This window comes from Fundulus heteroclitus, chromosome 20, assembly GCF_011125445.2.
Source record: "Fundulus heteroclitus isolate FHET01 chromosome 20, MU-UCD_Fhet_4.1, whole genome shotgun sequence".
In the NCBI taxonomy this organism is placed as follows: Eukaryota; Metazoa; Chordata; class Actinopteri; order Cyprinodontiformes; family Fundulidae; genus Fundulus; species Fundulus heteroclitus.
In genome coordinates this window covers 4,679,196-4,695,307 of record NC_046380.1, presented here as the reverse complement: position 1 = coordinate 4,695,307, position 16,112 = coordinate 4,679,196, and the positions used below count along the sequence as shown (strand labels likewise).

Here is a 16,112-nt window from a genome sequence, read left to right as displayed (position 1 = left end):
ACGCCCCGCGACGCTAACGCCCTGCAACGCTAACGCAAATGGCCAGCGACGCTAATGACCAGGGATGCCAATGCCATGCGACACCAGCGCTAACGGCCCGCGACTCCAACACCCCGCGACGCTGACGCCCTGGCGACGCTAACGCCCCGCCACGCTAACGCCCCGCGACGCTAACGCCCCGCAAGGCTAACGCCCCGCGACGCTAACGCCCCGCGACGCTAACGCCCCGCAAGGCTAACGCCCCGCAACGCTTCCCGGACAGTGGAACCCCAGGTTTCCTCTCCCTCACGTCTGGACAAAGACTCTTGGGCCACTTTTAGCTACCAGCTCAGACGTTTCTCCGCATCTGAACTCCCGCCCGACCACAACTGACATGAACACGGTGCAGAGACGCCATCCTTTAACTAACCTGGACACGTCGTCCTCTCCAGGAGAACCCGGGGACGGACCAGGTTCTTCTTGTCGATCCATTCCTTCGTGTTTCCCGTCGCTGTCGGGTTCTGTTGGGTCACTGAGATCCGTGGCGCTCTGACCGGACGGCTCGGCGTTATTCTGAGGGGAGTGTCCGGTCCACGCCGCCGCCACTCCAGGATTTCCCGGCGTCCCTCTTCCCCCCGTGGAGCTCGGCTGCACTCCGTCCTCCGTCCTCTTGTCCTTCCACGTTTCTAGCGTCAGCCCAGAGTGAATCGAGTCCAGCACGGCGGCCACGGCCTTCCTGCTGGGGGCGAGGTGGGCCGACTCAGAGTGCGGCGCCGGGCCCGGAGGCGGGCTGCCGTGACGCTCCTCCGCGCCGGTGGGACCGGCGAAGATGCCGACGTCCGACTCGACCTGCAGCTCCAGCAGCGCCTGCTGCAGCTTGAGCTGCTTGAGCTGCTCCAGGCGCTCGGCTCGCAGCTCCTTGATGGCCTGCTGGAGGAACTCCATGTCTCTGCTCGTGTGCGAGGAGAGCCGCTCGCCGCCGCCGGCGTCGGGAACGATCTGGTCGGGCACGAAGGGGCCGTAGGGCAGGCTGGCGCCGGGCAGAGGCAGCGCCTCTCGGGGTTGGTTGCTGGAGGAGACGGGGCGGATGGGATCCGGGAAGGCGGCAGGAGGCGGGGAGACGTCGTGGGCGGAGTCTCTGTGGTCGAGCTGCCTGCTGAGACCTGAGGACAGAAGGCGGCGCCGAACGTCAGCACGGCTGGAGCGGCGACGGACTCCGTGTTTGTGTTTAAGCTGCTGGTGGGACGGACTAAAACCTTAAAGGTGAGCTAAATATTTCTGTCACACCTCCAGGAGCTCAGAAAGACACCGTTGGATTAAAAAATATAATAAATCTCGGCACCAGAGACTTCATGTTCAAACAGAGTATTCTAATCTAGAAGTCTATTAAACACTAAAACTAAAAAACTAAAAGGTTAAACTAAATAAGGTTTACGGGAACAGACCTTTGGGAGCGAGCAGATCCTCCACGAACAGCTGCTTGTCCTTGAGGCTGTGACAGCCGACCAGTCGGCTGAAGCTGCGCTGGATGTCCTCGATCCCGGCCACGATGACGCCCCCGTTGGAGTACGCGGGGAACTTATCGAACGGGTGCTCTGTGTTCGGGAACAAAGCAGGAACAGACGGTGGGATAACGGCTTCTGGCGGAAACTTCAAAACTCTGCAGTGGGAACGTGTGCCGCTAAACACCGATGACGTTTGCTCACATTTAAATGAGGCGTTTCAGGATAAAATAAGTCCTTTTTGGTAAATCAAGGCCCGGACTAAAGGTGCTGCTTGGGACGGTTACCTGCACCGTCTCATCAGTGCTATTTGCTTTGTGAATCAGTTGCAGACACCAGAGAATTTGAGGGAAACTGGGAGCAAAACGGCGACACGGCGTAATTTCACTGAGGAGATGCAGTTCTAGGGTTGCACAATTAATCGCATTTGCAATATAACCGTAATTTAAAAAAAAACGCAATTTCCAAATCGCAGAAGTCTGCAGGTTTTGGCTGTGTAACAATTAATGGATCAGACGCGTCCTTTAAGTGTCTGTGATAAGTTTAAAGTGGGTTTGCTCCACATGGAGGAGAAGAGAGCTGCAGCAGTGAGATAAATTCATTTTATTACTTGTTTTAGACTTTATATAATCATACTGTTTTACCAGAACCTTTCAGAAATCTCACCATATGCTGGTTAAGATTCTCAGTCATCCAGGTCATGGTCATTCCAAAAAAAGTAAAAAACAAAGCAACTGGACTTGTTTTCCGTAGTTGAAGATGTTTCGCTTCCTGGAGAGGGAGCGAAACGTCTTCAACTACGGAAAACAAGTCCAGTTGCTTTGTTTTTTACTTTTTTTGGAAATCCCACCATAGAATTAAGTTCTTTAATACACAGACTTGCTTGTTGTTTGCACTTTATGTTCAACAAGGATTGACGCGCAAATCAATTAAAAGCTGTTCTGTTTAATAATATTCTGATTAATACATTAAAAGCTTGTTTTAAATAGTCCTTGTTTACAAACATTTTTATCTAGAGGCCATTTTTGTTGCTTGTGGTTAACGTAGAGAAAAGTCAAAATCAAATCACAATTTTTGGTTGAAATAAATATATTTCTGATCCGAGTTCAAACCCAGCGGCTCTTTTAGCACCTAGTCTGCACAGCGGTGAAACAGATTGATTTGTTGTTTGTATTTAAAAAGACATGATAAATTAAACTGGAAAAAAATTAAACGCATTAAATCGTAATTAGATTATTTTCCCAAATCGTTCAGCCCCATGCGGTTCTGCTCCAGACAAGCTCGACGCAGGACGGGTCTCTCATTATTCTAGCCTTTATGGGACAGAACCGACTGAAACAGGTCATTTCTGGCGGCGGCGCCGTACCGGTGAGGTAGACCGTGTGTCGGAACTGCGTGTATCGGGCCTGGAGCTCGATGAGGCAGTCGAGGTCCGGCGACTGCTGGTTGCTCATGTCGCAGTGGTGATACGGCAGGAACTCGATGATCTGCCGCTTCTGGTACGCCGACAGCAGGTCCAGCAGGTTGGCGGCGTCCCTCCGGAACCTGGCGAGCAGACGTCAAACAGGCCGCATGGGAAAACGGCACCAACACCTTTCATGACTGAGCTAAAATATGCATGAAAACACATTTCCGTCTTTCTAAATCAGCTCCTTTTATGGTGGCAAGATCCCCAGCACAGCAGAAACGGAACAAAAAGTAAAACTTTCTTGAAATTTGAGCAGGTAAATAAGATTATCTGCCAATATAATAAGATTTCTGCACTTAAAACAGGAACAATTCATCTCCATCATCTTATTTCAAGTGCAGTTTATCTAATTATCTTTTAAAGCTAAAAAAAAAAAAAAAACTAATTCCATTGGCAAATTATCTTATTTACCGGCTAAAATCAAAGGCAAATACACTAATTTCAAGAAGATTTTACTTACTTTTAGTTGCGTTTTTGCAGTGAGAAACTGCTAAAGAAACTGAACAAAACTTTTAGGTGGACCTCCTAGCAATGCAACCCAGATCCGCTGGATCGGGTCTGATGGCTTAAGCCCCGTTTACACTTCCCTTTTTTTAACCGCGCCGAGCTCAATAACTGAGATAACTATTGAGTGTAAATGGAACGCAAACTGAACCGTGCCAGACACAATCGTACTGCACTAAATCTAGTCCAGTTCTATAGGTGGGCTCGGCTCACACTGCAAAAACGGAACTTAAAATAAGTAAAAATGTTTATAAAATGAGTGTATCTGTCCTTGATTTGAGCAGGTAAATAAGATGATTTGCCAATGGAATAAGATTTTTGCACTTAAAATAGGAACAACTCATCTCTATCATCTTATTTCAAGTGCAGGATGTCTAATTATCTTATTTTAGGGGTCAAAATACTCATTCCATTGGCAAATAATCTTATTTACCTGCTCAAATCAAGGACAAATACACTCATTTTAAGAACATTTTACATATTTTTAGATCCATTTTGCAGTGCAGTTTTTCAGTAGCTCGGTTCTCAGATAACAAAGAGCGCATAAGCCTTACAGCCAGCTGACTAATTATGCAGTTTCAGACATTCATAATAATACTAGCTTCCCTACCATGAAACACAATTTCCAGTGATGATTCTGTTTAGCAGTGTGATGAACCTCAACGTCTGTCGTTGTTTCCTGCGTCTGTAAATCCTGATTAGACGTTCGTTTGTCTTATCCACGTCCCAAAAGCCGACTTTGTCAAGTAAATTCACCAAAAGTTGCCTTCTTCGCCTGACTCTCCGCAAAAAGCAATTATAACCAACCATAACTTCCTGAATGTTACGGGCGCCGCCATTTGTATTTGCTTGAGTCTCTCCTTCAATCCTAGAGAGCAGTAGTAACCTTTAAATCAACATTAAAAACAAATTTTTTAGGGTTGCCTTCAACTGTTCTAGTTAACTAAAACACCACTAGTGTTTTTTTTTTCTTTTTATGTTCTATCTTCTATCTACATTTTATTCCTACTTGCTTTTATTCTGCTATATTTTAATCATGTAAAGCACTTTGCATTGTCTTTGTACTGAATTGTGCTATATAAATAAATTTGCCTTGCCTAGTACCGCAGATCGTCACTAGGAGGCGATGAACCGTGCTAGCGCGATGTGTAAACGGTCGTCAGAACCAAACTCAGCACGGTTAACTGATCCAGTCTCGGTCCGGGCTCGGCACGGATCGGTTTAACGAGGTTAGTGTAAACGGGGCTCTGGAGTGAATAAGTCTAGAAGCGTCAGAACGGTGACGCACCTGGCTTGTTCCTTCAGCCTTTTGTGGGTTCTGCAGTGAATCTTCCACCTCCACAGGCTCTCCGGAGAACTGTGCTCCTCCAGGAGCTTCAGCAGGGCAGCGAGGCGATCTGCAGGGCGACACATCAGCTCAGCACACGGAAACAGCCGACCGCGCCCCCCCCCCCCGCCCCCCCAACGTACCGTGAGTGATGACGTCCGGGTTGAGGACCAGCTCATCGGAGACAATGCAGCCCCCGGAGACAAACAGCTCGATGCAGCTGTTGTTTTTGATGTCGTCCAGCGAGTCGACGCCCACAAACACCACAGAGGAGTGTCTCTTCAAAGACATGAGGCCTGGGATCTGCCGTGGACACCAAGCACACGCCGTTACTTCGTCTCCGTCGCCTCAGCACGACGGGAGGAACCAGAGTCGGACCAGGAACGTACCTGATGAATGTGCGCGGCTATGTCTTTATTCTTAATGATGACCAGCAGCCCGTTGTCCGTGTTGTCCTGGTGTAGGAAGTCCACAGGACTCTGATGCACGTTGCCCAGGTTCAGCAGATGTTCCTGCAGATTTAACAACACCGCAGCTTATCGTACGGCGCTCCGTATCAGAAAGAACGGCCGATCTACGCCGAGCAGAAAGCTGCTACTCATAGTCCGCCTGTTCGGTTTCAGAACAGGTGATTTCAGTCAGGTAACTAAACTCAGCGTACGATCACACTGCAAAAAGGAAAGTAAAAGTAAGTAAAAATTGTCTTGAAATGAGTGTATTTGCCTTGACTTGAGCAGGTAAATAACAATCTGCCAATGGAATAAGATTTTTGCTCTTAAAATAGGAACAACTCATCTCCATCAACTTATTTCATGTGAATAGATCTATGTATCTTATTTTAGGGGTTAAAACACTAATTCCATTGGCAGATCATGTTATTTAGCTGCTCAAATCAAGGACAATTACACTCATTTCAAGAATATTTTACTTAATTTTAGTTCCATTTTTGCAGTGCAACCGTGAGCCCTCATAAAGCCCTCATCAATGGATCACAGATAACGAGATTCCTCATGGAGACGGCAGGAAATAAGAAGCCTGAAAGTTGCATTCCCTGCGAGTGGAAATAGAAATCTTTAATGAAGGCATGTGGAGAATATTAAATCATAATCAACAGAAAGAAACAGCTGCTGCTGCTGAAAAGGTGAGTTAACAGCAGAGAATCAGGTCCAGTTAAGAGTGATTCTTATTATTAACCTTAACCAACTGAAGCATTAATTGACTATAATCAACAATTGTCAATTGTCAATGATGTGAGTTATTGAAATAACTAATAACTCATTCATCTTTTTGCCAGAATTAGCTTCACTCGTCCTTTTTGATGCTGGTTTATTGTGTATAATGTGTGCCAACCTCACTTTATATTAATCATATAGGCTATGTTCACATTTTAAGTTGAAGGAAAGGTGGCGTTATTTAATAAATGTGCCGCAGCCCTGGTGGTGTTAAATTAGAGCTGAAGTCACAACATTTGTTACAGAACATTTGTTGCATTTCTTTTATTAATGCTGAGGGTTTCTGACTCTGGAACACCTTTAAACTCAATTATAACTGAGTGCCACAGTAACATTAATGACACCCAGCTGCCTCTGAAAGATTTCCTGCGTCTCCTACATTATTAGAAAGCTGCCGTTGGCATGAAAACAAAGAGCAGCACAAAGAAATCGTTCAGAACTGAGAGCGTTCCCTCGTTGTGCTAAGGAGGAAATACACGGGGGGCGTAAAATAGGCCTAACATTACAGGCGCGCTTTTAAAAAGCGTAAATTTACACCAGACGCTGCAGCGTACGTTCCACAGCTGCGTGTTTCTGCACTGCAGAACCATCGCCAAAGAAAAGATCATCATTCCTTCCTCTGGTTGACGAACTGTTGCGAGAGGAAAGGCAGAGAGCTCAGCCCATCAATCAGCAGCGTCAACAACTTTGACCCAGGATGTTGTTTTCCTGTCAAACAGGAGTGTAAACCTGTATTATGCTTCTAGTGTAAATTTTGTGACTGATTAAAATGAAAAGCTAACCTAACCGACGCGTTCCCTCCTTTAGAAAAGCGATGTGCCGCTGAGAATAATATGAAACCAGAGACTATAAGACATTTAATCGTGGTCTGATCAGCCTCTCCTGAGAGATTTCTGCTCTGCAGCATTCAGGCTCGTCTGGAGAAGGAAACGCCTTCCAGACACTTCCTTGTTCAGATCTCAGCTAAAAAGTAGGAAAAACTCAGAGTTTGCCCAAACAGCCCTGCTTGGTAGCAGGGTCGTTTCACAGAGTAATCTGTTGTCATAATGTGACTCTGGCTAAAAGCTTCTGAGCTTTCTGAAACAGAAAAGCCAGGGAATGCAGGAATTTACCCCAGAAACTACTCTGATTATCCACTAACCAGCTTTCTGACACAGGTTCCCAGGCGTTTAAATGAAATCACTGACCAGCGCGCCGCCTTACCTTGACCTCCTCGTAGACCTGGTCTCCTGGCTCTGTGCAGTGGACGTAGAACTGCGGGGACTTCCTCTTGATGTCTTTAATGATCTCCACCAGGTTGTTTAACACGTTGGGCTCCAGCTGGTCGATCACAGAGTTTATGTGCGTCGTTGACGGGACGGGCGCTGCGCCGGGCTCCAGGGCGGGGCCGGGAGAAACGACGGGCAGCTGGCCCGTCTCCGGATGGCAGCCCAGTCCTGGGACGGCCACGGTGCCGTGTGGGTCCGTCAGACCACCGTCGTCTTCAGCAGCCGTCCTCACCGCCACGTTGTCCTGAGGTCCCACAGCGGAGCCGCAGGCAGAGCGGCGAGGAGACGGGGCGTTCCTCCAGTCCGTGGAGTCCGGCAGCTGGGCCTCGTCGGCTCTACCTGCCGGCGCCTGGCCCGCTCTGACGCTGGCCACAAAGTCACTGACCGTGTTGGCCAGCGAGGCGTCCACAGGAGCCCCGGCCGAGCGGCGCTCATCGAGCTCCGCCAGCATGCCGGCGATGCCGTCCTGCAGCGAAGTGACGTAGTCGCCGACCGGGGGGCAGGGGTTGTAAAAGGAGACGTACGGCGAGAACTGAGCCAGCGAGGCGTACGGCAGCAGCTGCTGGGGAGCCGGCGCCGAGGAAGGCGAGAGCGAGAGCCGAGGGACGCCGTAGCTGACGCCTTCGCCGCGCAGGAGGAGCTTTACGTCAGAGGAAAACTCCTCCAGATGTTTGTCCACGACTCTGTCGACGTCAGCGGATCTCAGCGGGGCTCCGTCTGCTTCCTCCACGTCTCTCATCGGTTTCTGCTCAACCGCTTCAGCCTCCTGCTGCTCCTCGCATCGCTCACAGTCCTCCGCCTCCTCAGTTTCCTGTTCAACCGCCACCTTCTCCGCTTCTCCTCCTGCCTGCTGCGCTTCGCACCGGGACGGCGAAGGTCGACACGGCAGAGCCGGGGACGGAGGCGTGAAGGGATCCATCGCCGTGGGAACCGACGGCTCTTCTGTCCTCTGAAGCTTTGCGTCCGCTTCGTCGTGGATCCCTGAGGGCAACAGACAACGTTGGACAATCGCAGCGACGTCTGGAGATCAGGCGCTCCTGGGAGACCTCTCTACTACTAACATTTTGTCAGGTTAGGACAGGGTAGTCCAAACTTTTTGGCGCATGCGCCGAAATTCTCAAGTCAAAAGTACTTGAGGGCCAAAAAATAACGACAATGACAAATAACCCAAAAATCATGTTGTGAATGTTTTTTATATGATAATTTTGATTAGACAAATTATTCAGATCTTCTGAAGTAAAATTATGCCAAATCACTGTAGTTAAAAACGGGTTTTGTACATTTGCTTCATTAAAAGCAAATTATATCAGACTCAATTGATACAAATAATTATTTGTGGTCAAGCAATATGAGAGCAGGGTTTAGGCCGCTATCTCTCTGAAAAAACTTGCTATGTTTTCAACTAATTTTTAGAAGTGATTTAAAAAAAAACACCTTTGGATGCACAAAAGTTTGCATCCAAGTTAAAGTCCTCAGACAGATGTGGTCGTATTTACTATGAAATTAAATAGAATGTAAAAAGTGTGGTTATTGAAAGATTAATAAATTACGTTGTACCCAACGTTTTCTGTTGGAAGATCACAACCTGTTCAAATCCATTTTACCCCAATAAAAATAAAACGTTTCCGTCTCCATCAGACAAGCAGTACATTTGCAGCCTGCTTTAGGAGTTTTCTTCAGGCCTTGGATGCTTTGTGAATAACTTTTATCTTAGCGAGGTAAAATACTGAGAAAAATCTTAGGATTTCCCTAAAATGGCGTCACTAAGAGCTACAGGGCGGGGCCTCGTCATCAACAACCTCCACGTCACGTAAAGTCCCGATAAAACACTTTGAAACGTGTAACGTAACGACACGTGGAAAAGTTTAAGCAGCGGGAATACTTTCACAGCCCGCTCCATGCTGGGCGACAGGTGGGATTCAGGTAAACCAGGATGTGTCCAAAGTCACAGGGGCCAAAACCGTCAAGTTGAATTACTCACGGGAATTACAAAAATATGTTGTTGTTTTTTAATAAAAATAAACTATTTTTGGGATATTTTTTACCTGCTCAGCATTAAAAGCAAGGATACAATATTTTAATTAAATGGATAAAGTGGTTAATTTTCTTTGTAGTTTTGTTGCTTCTGATTTCCTGGCCTAGAAAAAAAATGGAGTCTATTGTCAGCAGAGTTTAATAAATCCATTAAAAGCAGTGATGTAAAGGGTAAAAGTTGGCGGATAGATCTGCTCCTAAAAGTACTAAAAGAACTAAAAGTAAGTAAAAAATTCCTGAAATGAGTGCATTTGTCCTTGATTTTAGCTGCAAGTTTAAATAAACTGCCAATGGAATAAGATTTTTGCTCTTAAAATAGAAACAACTCATCCCCATCTTCTTATTTCAAGAGCAGTTTAATTAATCTTATTTTAGGAGTAGAAATACTCATTCCACTGGCAGATCATCTTATTTGCGCAGTAAATCTGTCAGTAAAATTTACTCAAACTGAAGAAGATTTACTCAGAAACAGACATTTGTCTGTTTCTGAGTTTATTTTTTATCAAAATAAAAAAGCTCTTAAAATTGAGTACATTTGACAAATTTACTATGTGGCTGCTCAAATTAAGGGCAAAGCTGCTCATTTCAAGAACATGTTGCTTTTAGTTCCCTTTTTGCAGTGTAGGAACATTTTAATTAGTAATAATTTTGCCATAAAAGCATAAGGAAAAAAGCCCTTTTTTAGAGGACCATGGTTATATCATGCAAAATAAAAATAAGGGGTGCAAACGGCCCCCCGGGTCACACTTTGGACACCCGTGAGGTAAACAATTAAAATTATCTGATCGATGCTGATTTATGACACAGATCTGGCCTGGTTATGTAAAGTGATTAATTTGCTTTCTGAAGGTTTGAGTAAAAACCAAACGGTTCTGCTCTGACGTTGGGAGCTTGTAGACAAAAGCCAACCTGAAGGGAAAGTTAAAGCCTAAAAACTATCAGACTGATGAGCAGCTGAGACCGTCTCAGTTTACCTGGAAGCTCCTCCGGGACAAAGCGCTGCGGCTCGTTAACCGGCTGGAGGTCGTTAGCCAGGGCCCGGCACTGGGAGGCAGACTGGAGCGGCCGGGTCTCGGGTGACGAGGACTGGGCAGGGGAAGGGGGGCTGCTGGGTTGTGGCGACGGGCAGAGGAAGGGGGACGAAGGGGGGCTGGGCTCCGGGGACGGGCACTGAGACGGCGACGGCGGCAGGCTGGGCTCAGGAGACGGGCACTGAGACAGAGAGTTGGGCGGGCTGGGGACGGGCGATGAGCACCGGAAGGGGGAGGGAGGGGGGCTGGCCTCGGGGGACGGGTAGGACGGAGGGGGGCTCCGCTCGGGGGACGAAGCGGGGCTCCTCCCGCATGACTTGGCCGCTGTTGTGATGGCGGTTGCCGAGTCGAGGCGATGGAAACGAGGGTCCTGCGGGATGTTCCGGTCCCCCTGCGAGTATCTCTGTGAACAAAGACCTGCGGAGAGAACGGATCACAGGTTTCTGATTGCAGCTTTAAACGCGGCCCTGCCCCCCACACCGCCGCACCCAGACCCCTGGAGACAACATTGCAAAAAGAGAACAAAAAATAAGTACAATTTTCTTAAAATGAATGTATTTGCCCTTGATTTGAGCGGGTAAATGAGATTATTTGCCAATGGAATAAGATTTTTGCACTTAAAATAGGAAAAATTCATCTATAATCTTATTTCAAGTGCAATATATCTAATTATCCTATTTTAGGGGTAGAAATACAGGGCAAATACATTAATTTCAAGAAAATTGTATTTATTTTTAGTTCTCTTTTTGCAGTGAACGTAGTCATCACACGCGATTCAAATATGACAACTTTGATTTTTCACGGGGAAAAATGCTAAATTCTCCCTTAAACATCATTACCCAGGATGTTCCCTCTACACATAAATCACCAGATGTGACATTAGGGCAGAAAAAAGCTCAAAAGTCTTTTTTTGAAAAACATTCACACCATTTCGTTTGATAGTGACAGATGGATATTAATAGATGTTAATCTTTATGTAATCTTTTTATTCTGCAGGCTTTTCTTACGTGTGGATCTCAAACTGAAGGCAGACGTCACTGAATGACGCTTTATTTAAGGGTAAAAATATCAAGCTTTTACAAATAAACCTTCGCTTATTTATTATTATCTGCTGTATAATTAAAATCGACCTCGATCTTTAGCAGAACTGTGCAGCGACGTTTCCCCCGGAGCCGACAGTGCCGTACGGTTTAGCCAGTTAACGCACCTACCTGTTATTTATAAACATAGGTTATTTTCCCACCAGGGCCGGAGTGGGAATCACAAATACGTGAAAAATATTTCTTTTTTTATCATTTATTTTATTGCCTGTAAATGTTATATATCTAAAGGTAATGTCTGAGCGTGTGAAACTGAAGTCAAATTCCTATTTTGTGATATATAGAGCAGGCTGGAGAGCTGGGTCGGACTCTCTGGTACAGAACAGGAACTTCTTTGAGTAAATAGGTAATTTCTCATCAGAGCGGACAAAAGTCACAACGTTCAATCCTGTGACCCCTTCTATTCAATATTTATATGCTCCCTCTAGCTGAGGTTATACGAAACAAGATAAGCCATCATAATTATGCAGATGATACTCAGCTCTACTCAGACATGAACCTTCAAAGACACAAAGAATTAATAAGTCAGGCTTCTACCACCTGGAGAACGTTAACCAGGATTATACCGTGGTCTGGGTGAATACTCATTTCTGATTGGCTGCAGGGTGTCCCTTAAAAAATGTTAAAAGGACACCCATAAAAAGTTTTGGTTTAAATAGCCTCATAATTTATAAGTTCTGAAGTCCTCACTAAGACTAAGAACGTAGAGAACATGGACCTGGTTCTGAAGTCCTCACTAAGACTAAGAACGTAGAGAACATGGACCCGGTTCTGAAGTCCTCACTAAGACTAAGAACGTAGAGAACATGGACCCGGTTCTGAAGTCCTTCCATGGCTCCCTGGATCTCAGAGAATAGACTTTAAAATCCTTCTGTTAGTCTATAAATCCCGGAATTAACACCTAAATCCATCACAGACTTGTTATCAGGGCATCAACCCTCCAGACCACTCAGGTCTTCTGGCTCCAGCCTGCTCTGCAGAACCAGAACCAGAACCAGACATGGAGAAGCAGCATTTAGTTCCTATGCTCCACTTTTCTGGAACAAACTCCCAGAAAACTGGAAATCAGCAAAAAAAACCTCTGAGTTCCTTCAACTCCTTTTAAAAAAAGGAGTTGAAGGAACTCGTGCCTACACCGATTTTTGTACAAACATAAAAATGAGCAACATAGTCCTCAAAAGCCTGCTGATACTCACAGTGAAATAATTATTTTGATATCTCTTATACTTTTTCAGCTAGAGCGATTTGTTCGGGGCCGTTTTTAGAGGATTTTTGAAATTCCTTAAAAATCCCCTTTATATCATAATTTTTTACGCCTTTATTAAAATATTTCCAGCAAAAACCGATAGCAAGTTTTTTTCCCCTATCCGTTACAAATAAACGCAGAAAAAATTACGTCTTTACCATTTACGGATAAGGAGATATGGAGCGTTATTTGAAGCAAAGTATTCCATTCTATTCCAATAAGGCAGAGTCTGAGCAAAGTCTCTGCACTTCGGTAGAATGGCCCGCTGCAGGTGTGAGTGAGTTTCCATGACGACGGAACTCTGCTTACCAGAGGGACAGGCTCCATTGGGATAAAATGGCAACTTTCGACACCCACTGAAGTGGCTGTGATTAATGTAGGAATCTGAAATTCGTCACTTCCTCTTAACATTTTAAAATTTTCGTGTGATTATCAGCCATGTGTCACTTTTCTGTGCCATTTTGGATTTCACATGCTTTCCTATAGGGCCTTTTTTTCCAACACGACCTGGCATGATGCCCAGACACGACCCAATTGGCCAATACAGCGCCACCCACCTGTGGGAAATGGCGCTTTACACCATTTTGGTCAAATGTTGAGTTCTGGGCCCAGATGTGGTGATGCTGAGTTGCTAAAGGAGGCCAATCTCACACATAAACTTTGGTGACCTTTGGTGACATTAAGTATTGGCACCCATTTTTGAGGCACTTCCCAGTACAGGATTTGGACCAAACTAACAGAGTACCATCACCCGGTGATACTGAACACAACCATGTTAGCGGCTAACTGTTAGCATGTTGCTAACCGGAAGTAGCTCTGACAGCTCGTACAAACTTCTGCTTCACAGAGTCTGTACTTCCTTTAGAGAGAAAGCTCCACAAGAAATTTGGCCTACGTCGCATAAAGCATCTCCAAGCTATGAGGTGTCAAACATCCAATAGTTTTCAATGGGGGGCAAAACCCCTTATACTCCTAGAAATGCAGGCCCACATATGGCTACAGTATATTCAAGTTTGAAATTCTACTTCTGCTTTGTTAAATGATTCAGTGTTCAGAATGAGTTAGGAGATGTTTGGTGCCATTCCCTCAGTTTATTTCTTCTTCTAATCATTCAGCTATTGTTCTTTCATGTTCAAATTCTTCAACTTTTTCAAATTCTTCAACTTTTTCAACTTCTTCAATGGTTTTCAGCTATTTTTTCTCTTCTTCAAAGTCAAATCATTCAGCTTACTGCATTCACAGTGCATTTTCGCAGGAAATGCAAATTTTTCTAGTTCTGTTTTATTTTCATATATTTTAATCATGTAAAGTGCTTTGCCTCGTCTCTGTCCTGAAATGTGCTATAATAAATAAATTTGCCTTGCATTTAAATCCAAACTGAAAACCTCCTGTTCAGAGCTGCTTTCCGCCATAATAACAGGAACGCTGACCAACAGATTTAATGTTTATTCATGTTTTCACCTCATAATTTAACTTTTGTTACTGATCTTGCAACCAGTGACCGTTTGATCTGCTTGATGTTTTTATGCTGCTGAAATGTGCTACAAAAAAACTTGACTTGTGCGCCAACAAAGCTGATTTCTGATCTATACGACTCTGTCAAGATGTACATCTAGTATCTCACAAAGGTAAGCAGACCCCTCACATTTTTGCAAAGATTTGATATCTTTTCATGAGTCAACACTGCAGAGCTGACCCTTTGATTAGAGGCAAAGTAATTAGTGCTCAGCTTGTATAACAGCATCATAAAAACTCAACACACCGCTATTAATGTCTAAACTTCTGACAATGAAAGAGCATTCCTAAGTGAGACTGTGGCCAATCAGCCATTTCCCCTCCACGGTGTCATGTGACTCGTTAGCGTTACGAGGTCTCAGGAGGGAACAGGGAGCAGGTGTCGCGCTCGCACTGTTCGCTGGAAGCTCAGCATCCATTTATTCATTTATATGGCCTGGTTATAAGAGCTTTTAAAAACGGTCACATCTTCAGTGTTGTCCCATGAAAAGACATAAAAGAATTCCAAAAAGGAGAGAGAGGTGTACTCACCTTTGTTAGATGCTGTGTGTTCGTAAGAGAAGTCAAAGTGTCCCCATATGGCACATATCCTATTGACAATGATACCTGGATGGCAATGCCATCTGTCACCATCTCTGGATCAATTAAGCGATACGTTCCCTCATTTAGTCGTTTAATTTAAAACCGGTGATACAGCTCAAACATTCAACCACAGCACATGTGTTTATTTCTCTTGGTAAATGGCTATTCTTGATGAATCAAGGAGATAAACAATAACAATCTCTCACAGATTTAACTGTATTACTCAGAGGACTTTGTGTTACAGTACGAGTTCACCAACCGTGGTTCTAATCCTAGTTTGGGCCTCAGAGGAACCTCCTGATGGAAGATAACGCCTACCTGGGCTACATAACCACTTTACACCACGGCAGACTTTATAATGAGCACGTTACAGAGATGGTAGTCAAAGCAGGTGCAACACGTCCCCCCCGGCAGGAACAGGCTGACGCATGATTGTAATGAATCTGTGGAGAGCGGCTCCTTTTTGTGTCCGACAGGCCAGGAATGAAATGAACCAAGCAGCAAAAGCAGGAAACGGTGAGCGGCGAGGACAAACCAGCGTCTCAGTGGGTGAAGGAGTGGGTAAATCAGGAGAGATTATTTATTAGTTTTGGATCTCAGGAGGCCGAGGTGTTCGTCTCCAGCAGGTGTGTCGACGGTTCACCGGGCAGACAAACCTGTTATGGGGATCAGGACCCATGGGATTTCCCACTCTTCCTCCTCCTGCTCTTCATTAGCCACTGCTTTCCTCCCCAGCCTTCCTCCTCCTCCTCCTCCTCCTCCTCCTCCTGCTGCCCGTCCACCGTGGTGGTTCTGCTCCCCGCTGTGCGAACCGGGACTGAATCCCTCCAGACTGCTGACGCTGCCGGCCGTCTGCTCCTGCAGACACAACAACATGCAGATTGTCGTCTGGTCTCAATCAAACATTCGCCTTGCAGCAGGGCTTTGAACCGGTTCAAGGAACGAAAACGAAAACCGGAAACGTTATTTTTTTTTATGTTCTGGAACTGGAACACTTATTTAAAAATAATGGTAACCGATTAATACCGGTTTTATTTCGTTCCTCAAAGTTTTCGCTGCCTAATTGACTAAAAAAAAAAAAGTTATTATTTTCCTGCACACGTTTAACCTGACTCCGCCAGATGTATGTTGCTCCTCCTAGCTTCACTCACATCCATCTGGGACATCTCCCATAGAAAGTGATTTCTCCAACCAATTTTATTGTCCAGCCAATCAGGACGCAGGGCTGGAGTTTCATAGATGTGACGTAGTGGAGACGCGACCGTGACGTGAGACTGTTTTGATAGCAATGGCGGCTCGTCGAGGAAGCAAGCGTTAACATTGA

At 45.5% G+C, this 16,112-nt stretch overlaps 1 protein-coding gene across 4 annotated transcripts in view; it reads right to left on the bottom strand.

The window, feature by feature from the left end:
- The window catches only part of LOC105938223, a 179,892-nt gene that overhangs the window by 143,065 nt on the left and 20,715 nt on the right, over positions 1 to 16,112 (bottom strand). For all 4 annotated transcript variants that reach the window (XM_036151584.1, XM_036151583.1, XM_036151582.1 and 1 more), the window contains exons 19-27: positions 15,445 to 15,646; positions 10,289 to 10,762; positions 7,216 to 8,261; positions 5,170 to 5,292; positions 4,924 to 5,083; positions 4,742 to 4,850; positions 2,848 to 3,026; positions 1,425 to 1,574; positions 410 to 1,142 (exon numbers count right to left, since the gene is read on the bottom strand). In XM_036151584.1, coding sequence (XP_036007477.1) covers positions 410 to 1,142; positions 1,425 to 1,574; positions 2,848 to 3,026; positions 4,742 to 4,850; positions 4,924 to 5,083; positions 5,170 to 5,292; positions 7,216 to 8,261; positions 10,289 to 10,762; positions 15,445 to 15,646 — 3,176 coding nt within the window. The remainder of the gene's footprint in view (positions 1 to 409; positions 1,143 to 1,424; positions 1,575 to 2,847; positions 3,027 to 4,741; positions 4,851 to 4,923; positions 5,084 to 5,169; positions 5,293 to 7,215; positions 8,262 to 10,288; positions 10,763 to 15,444; positions 15,647 to 16,112) is intronic.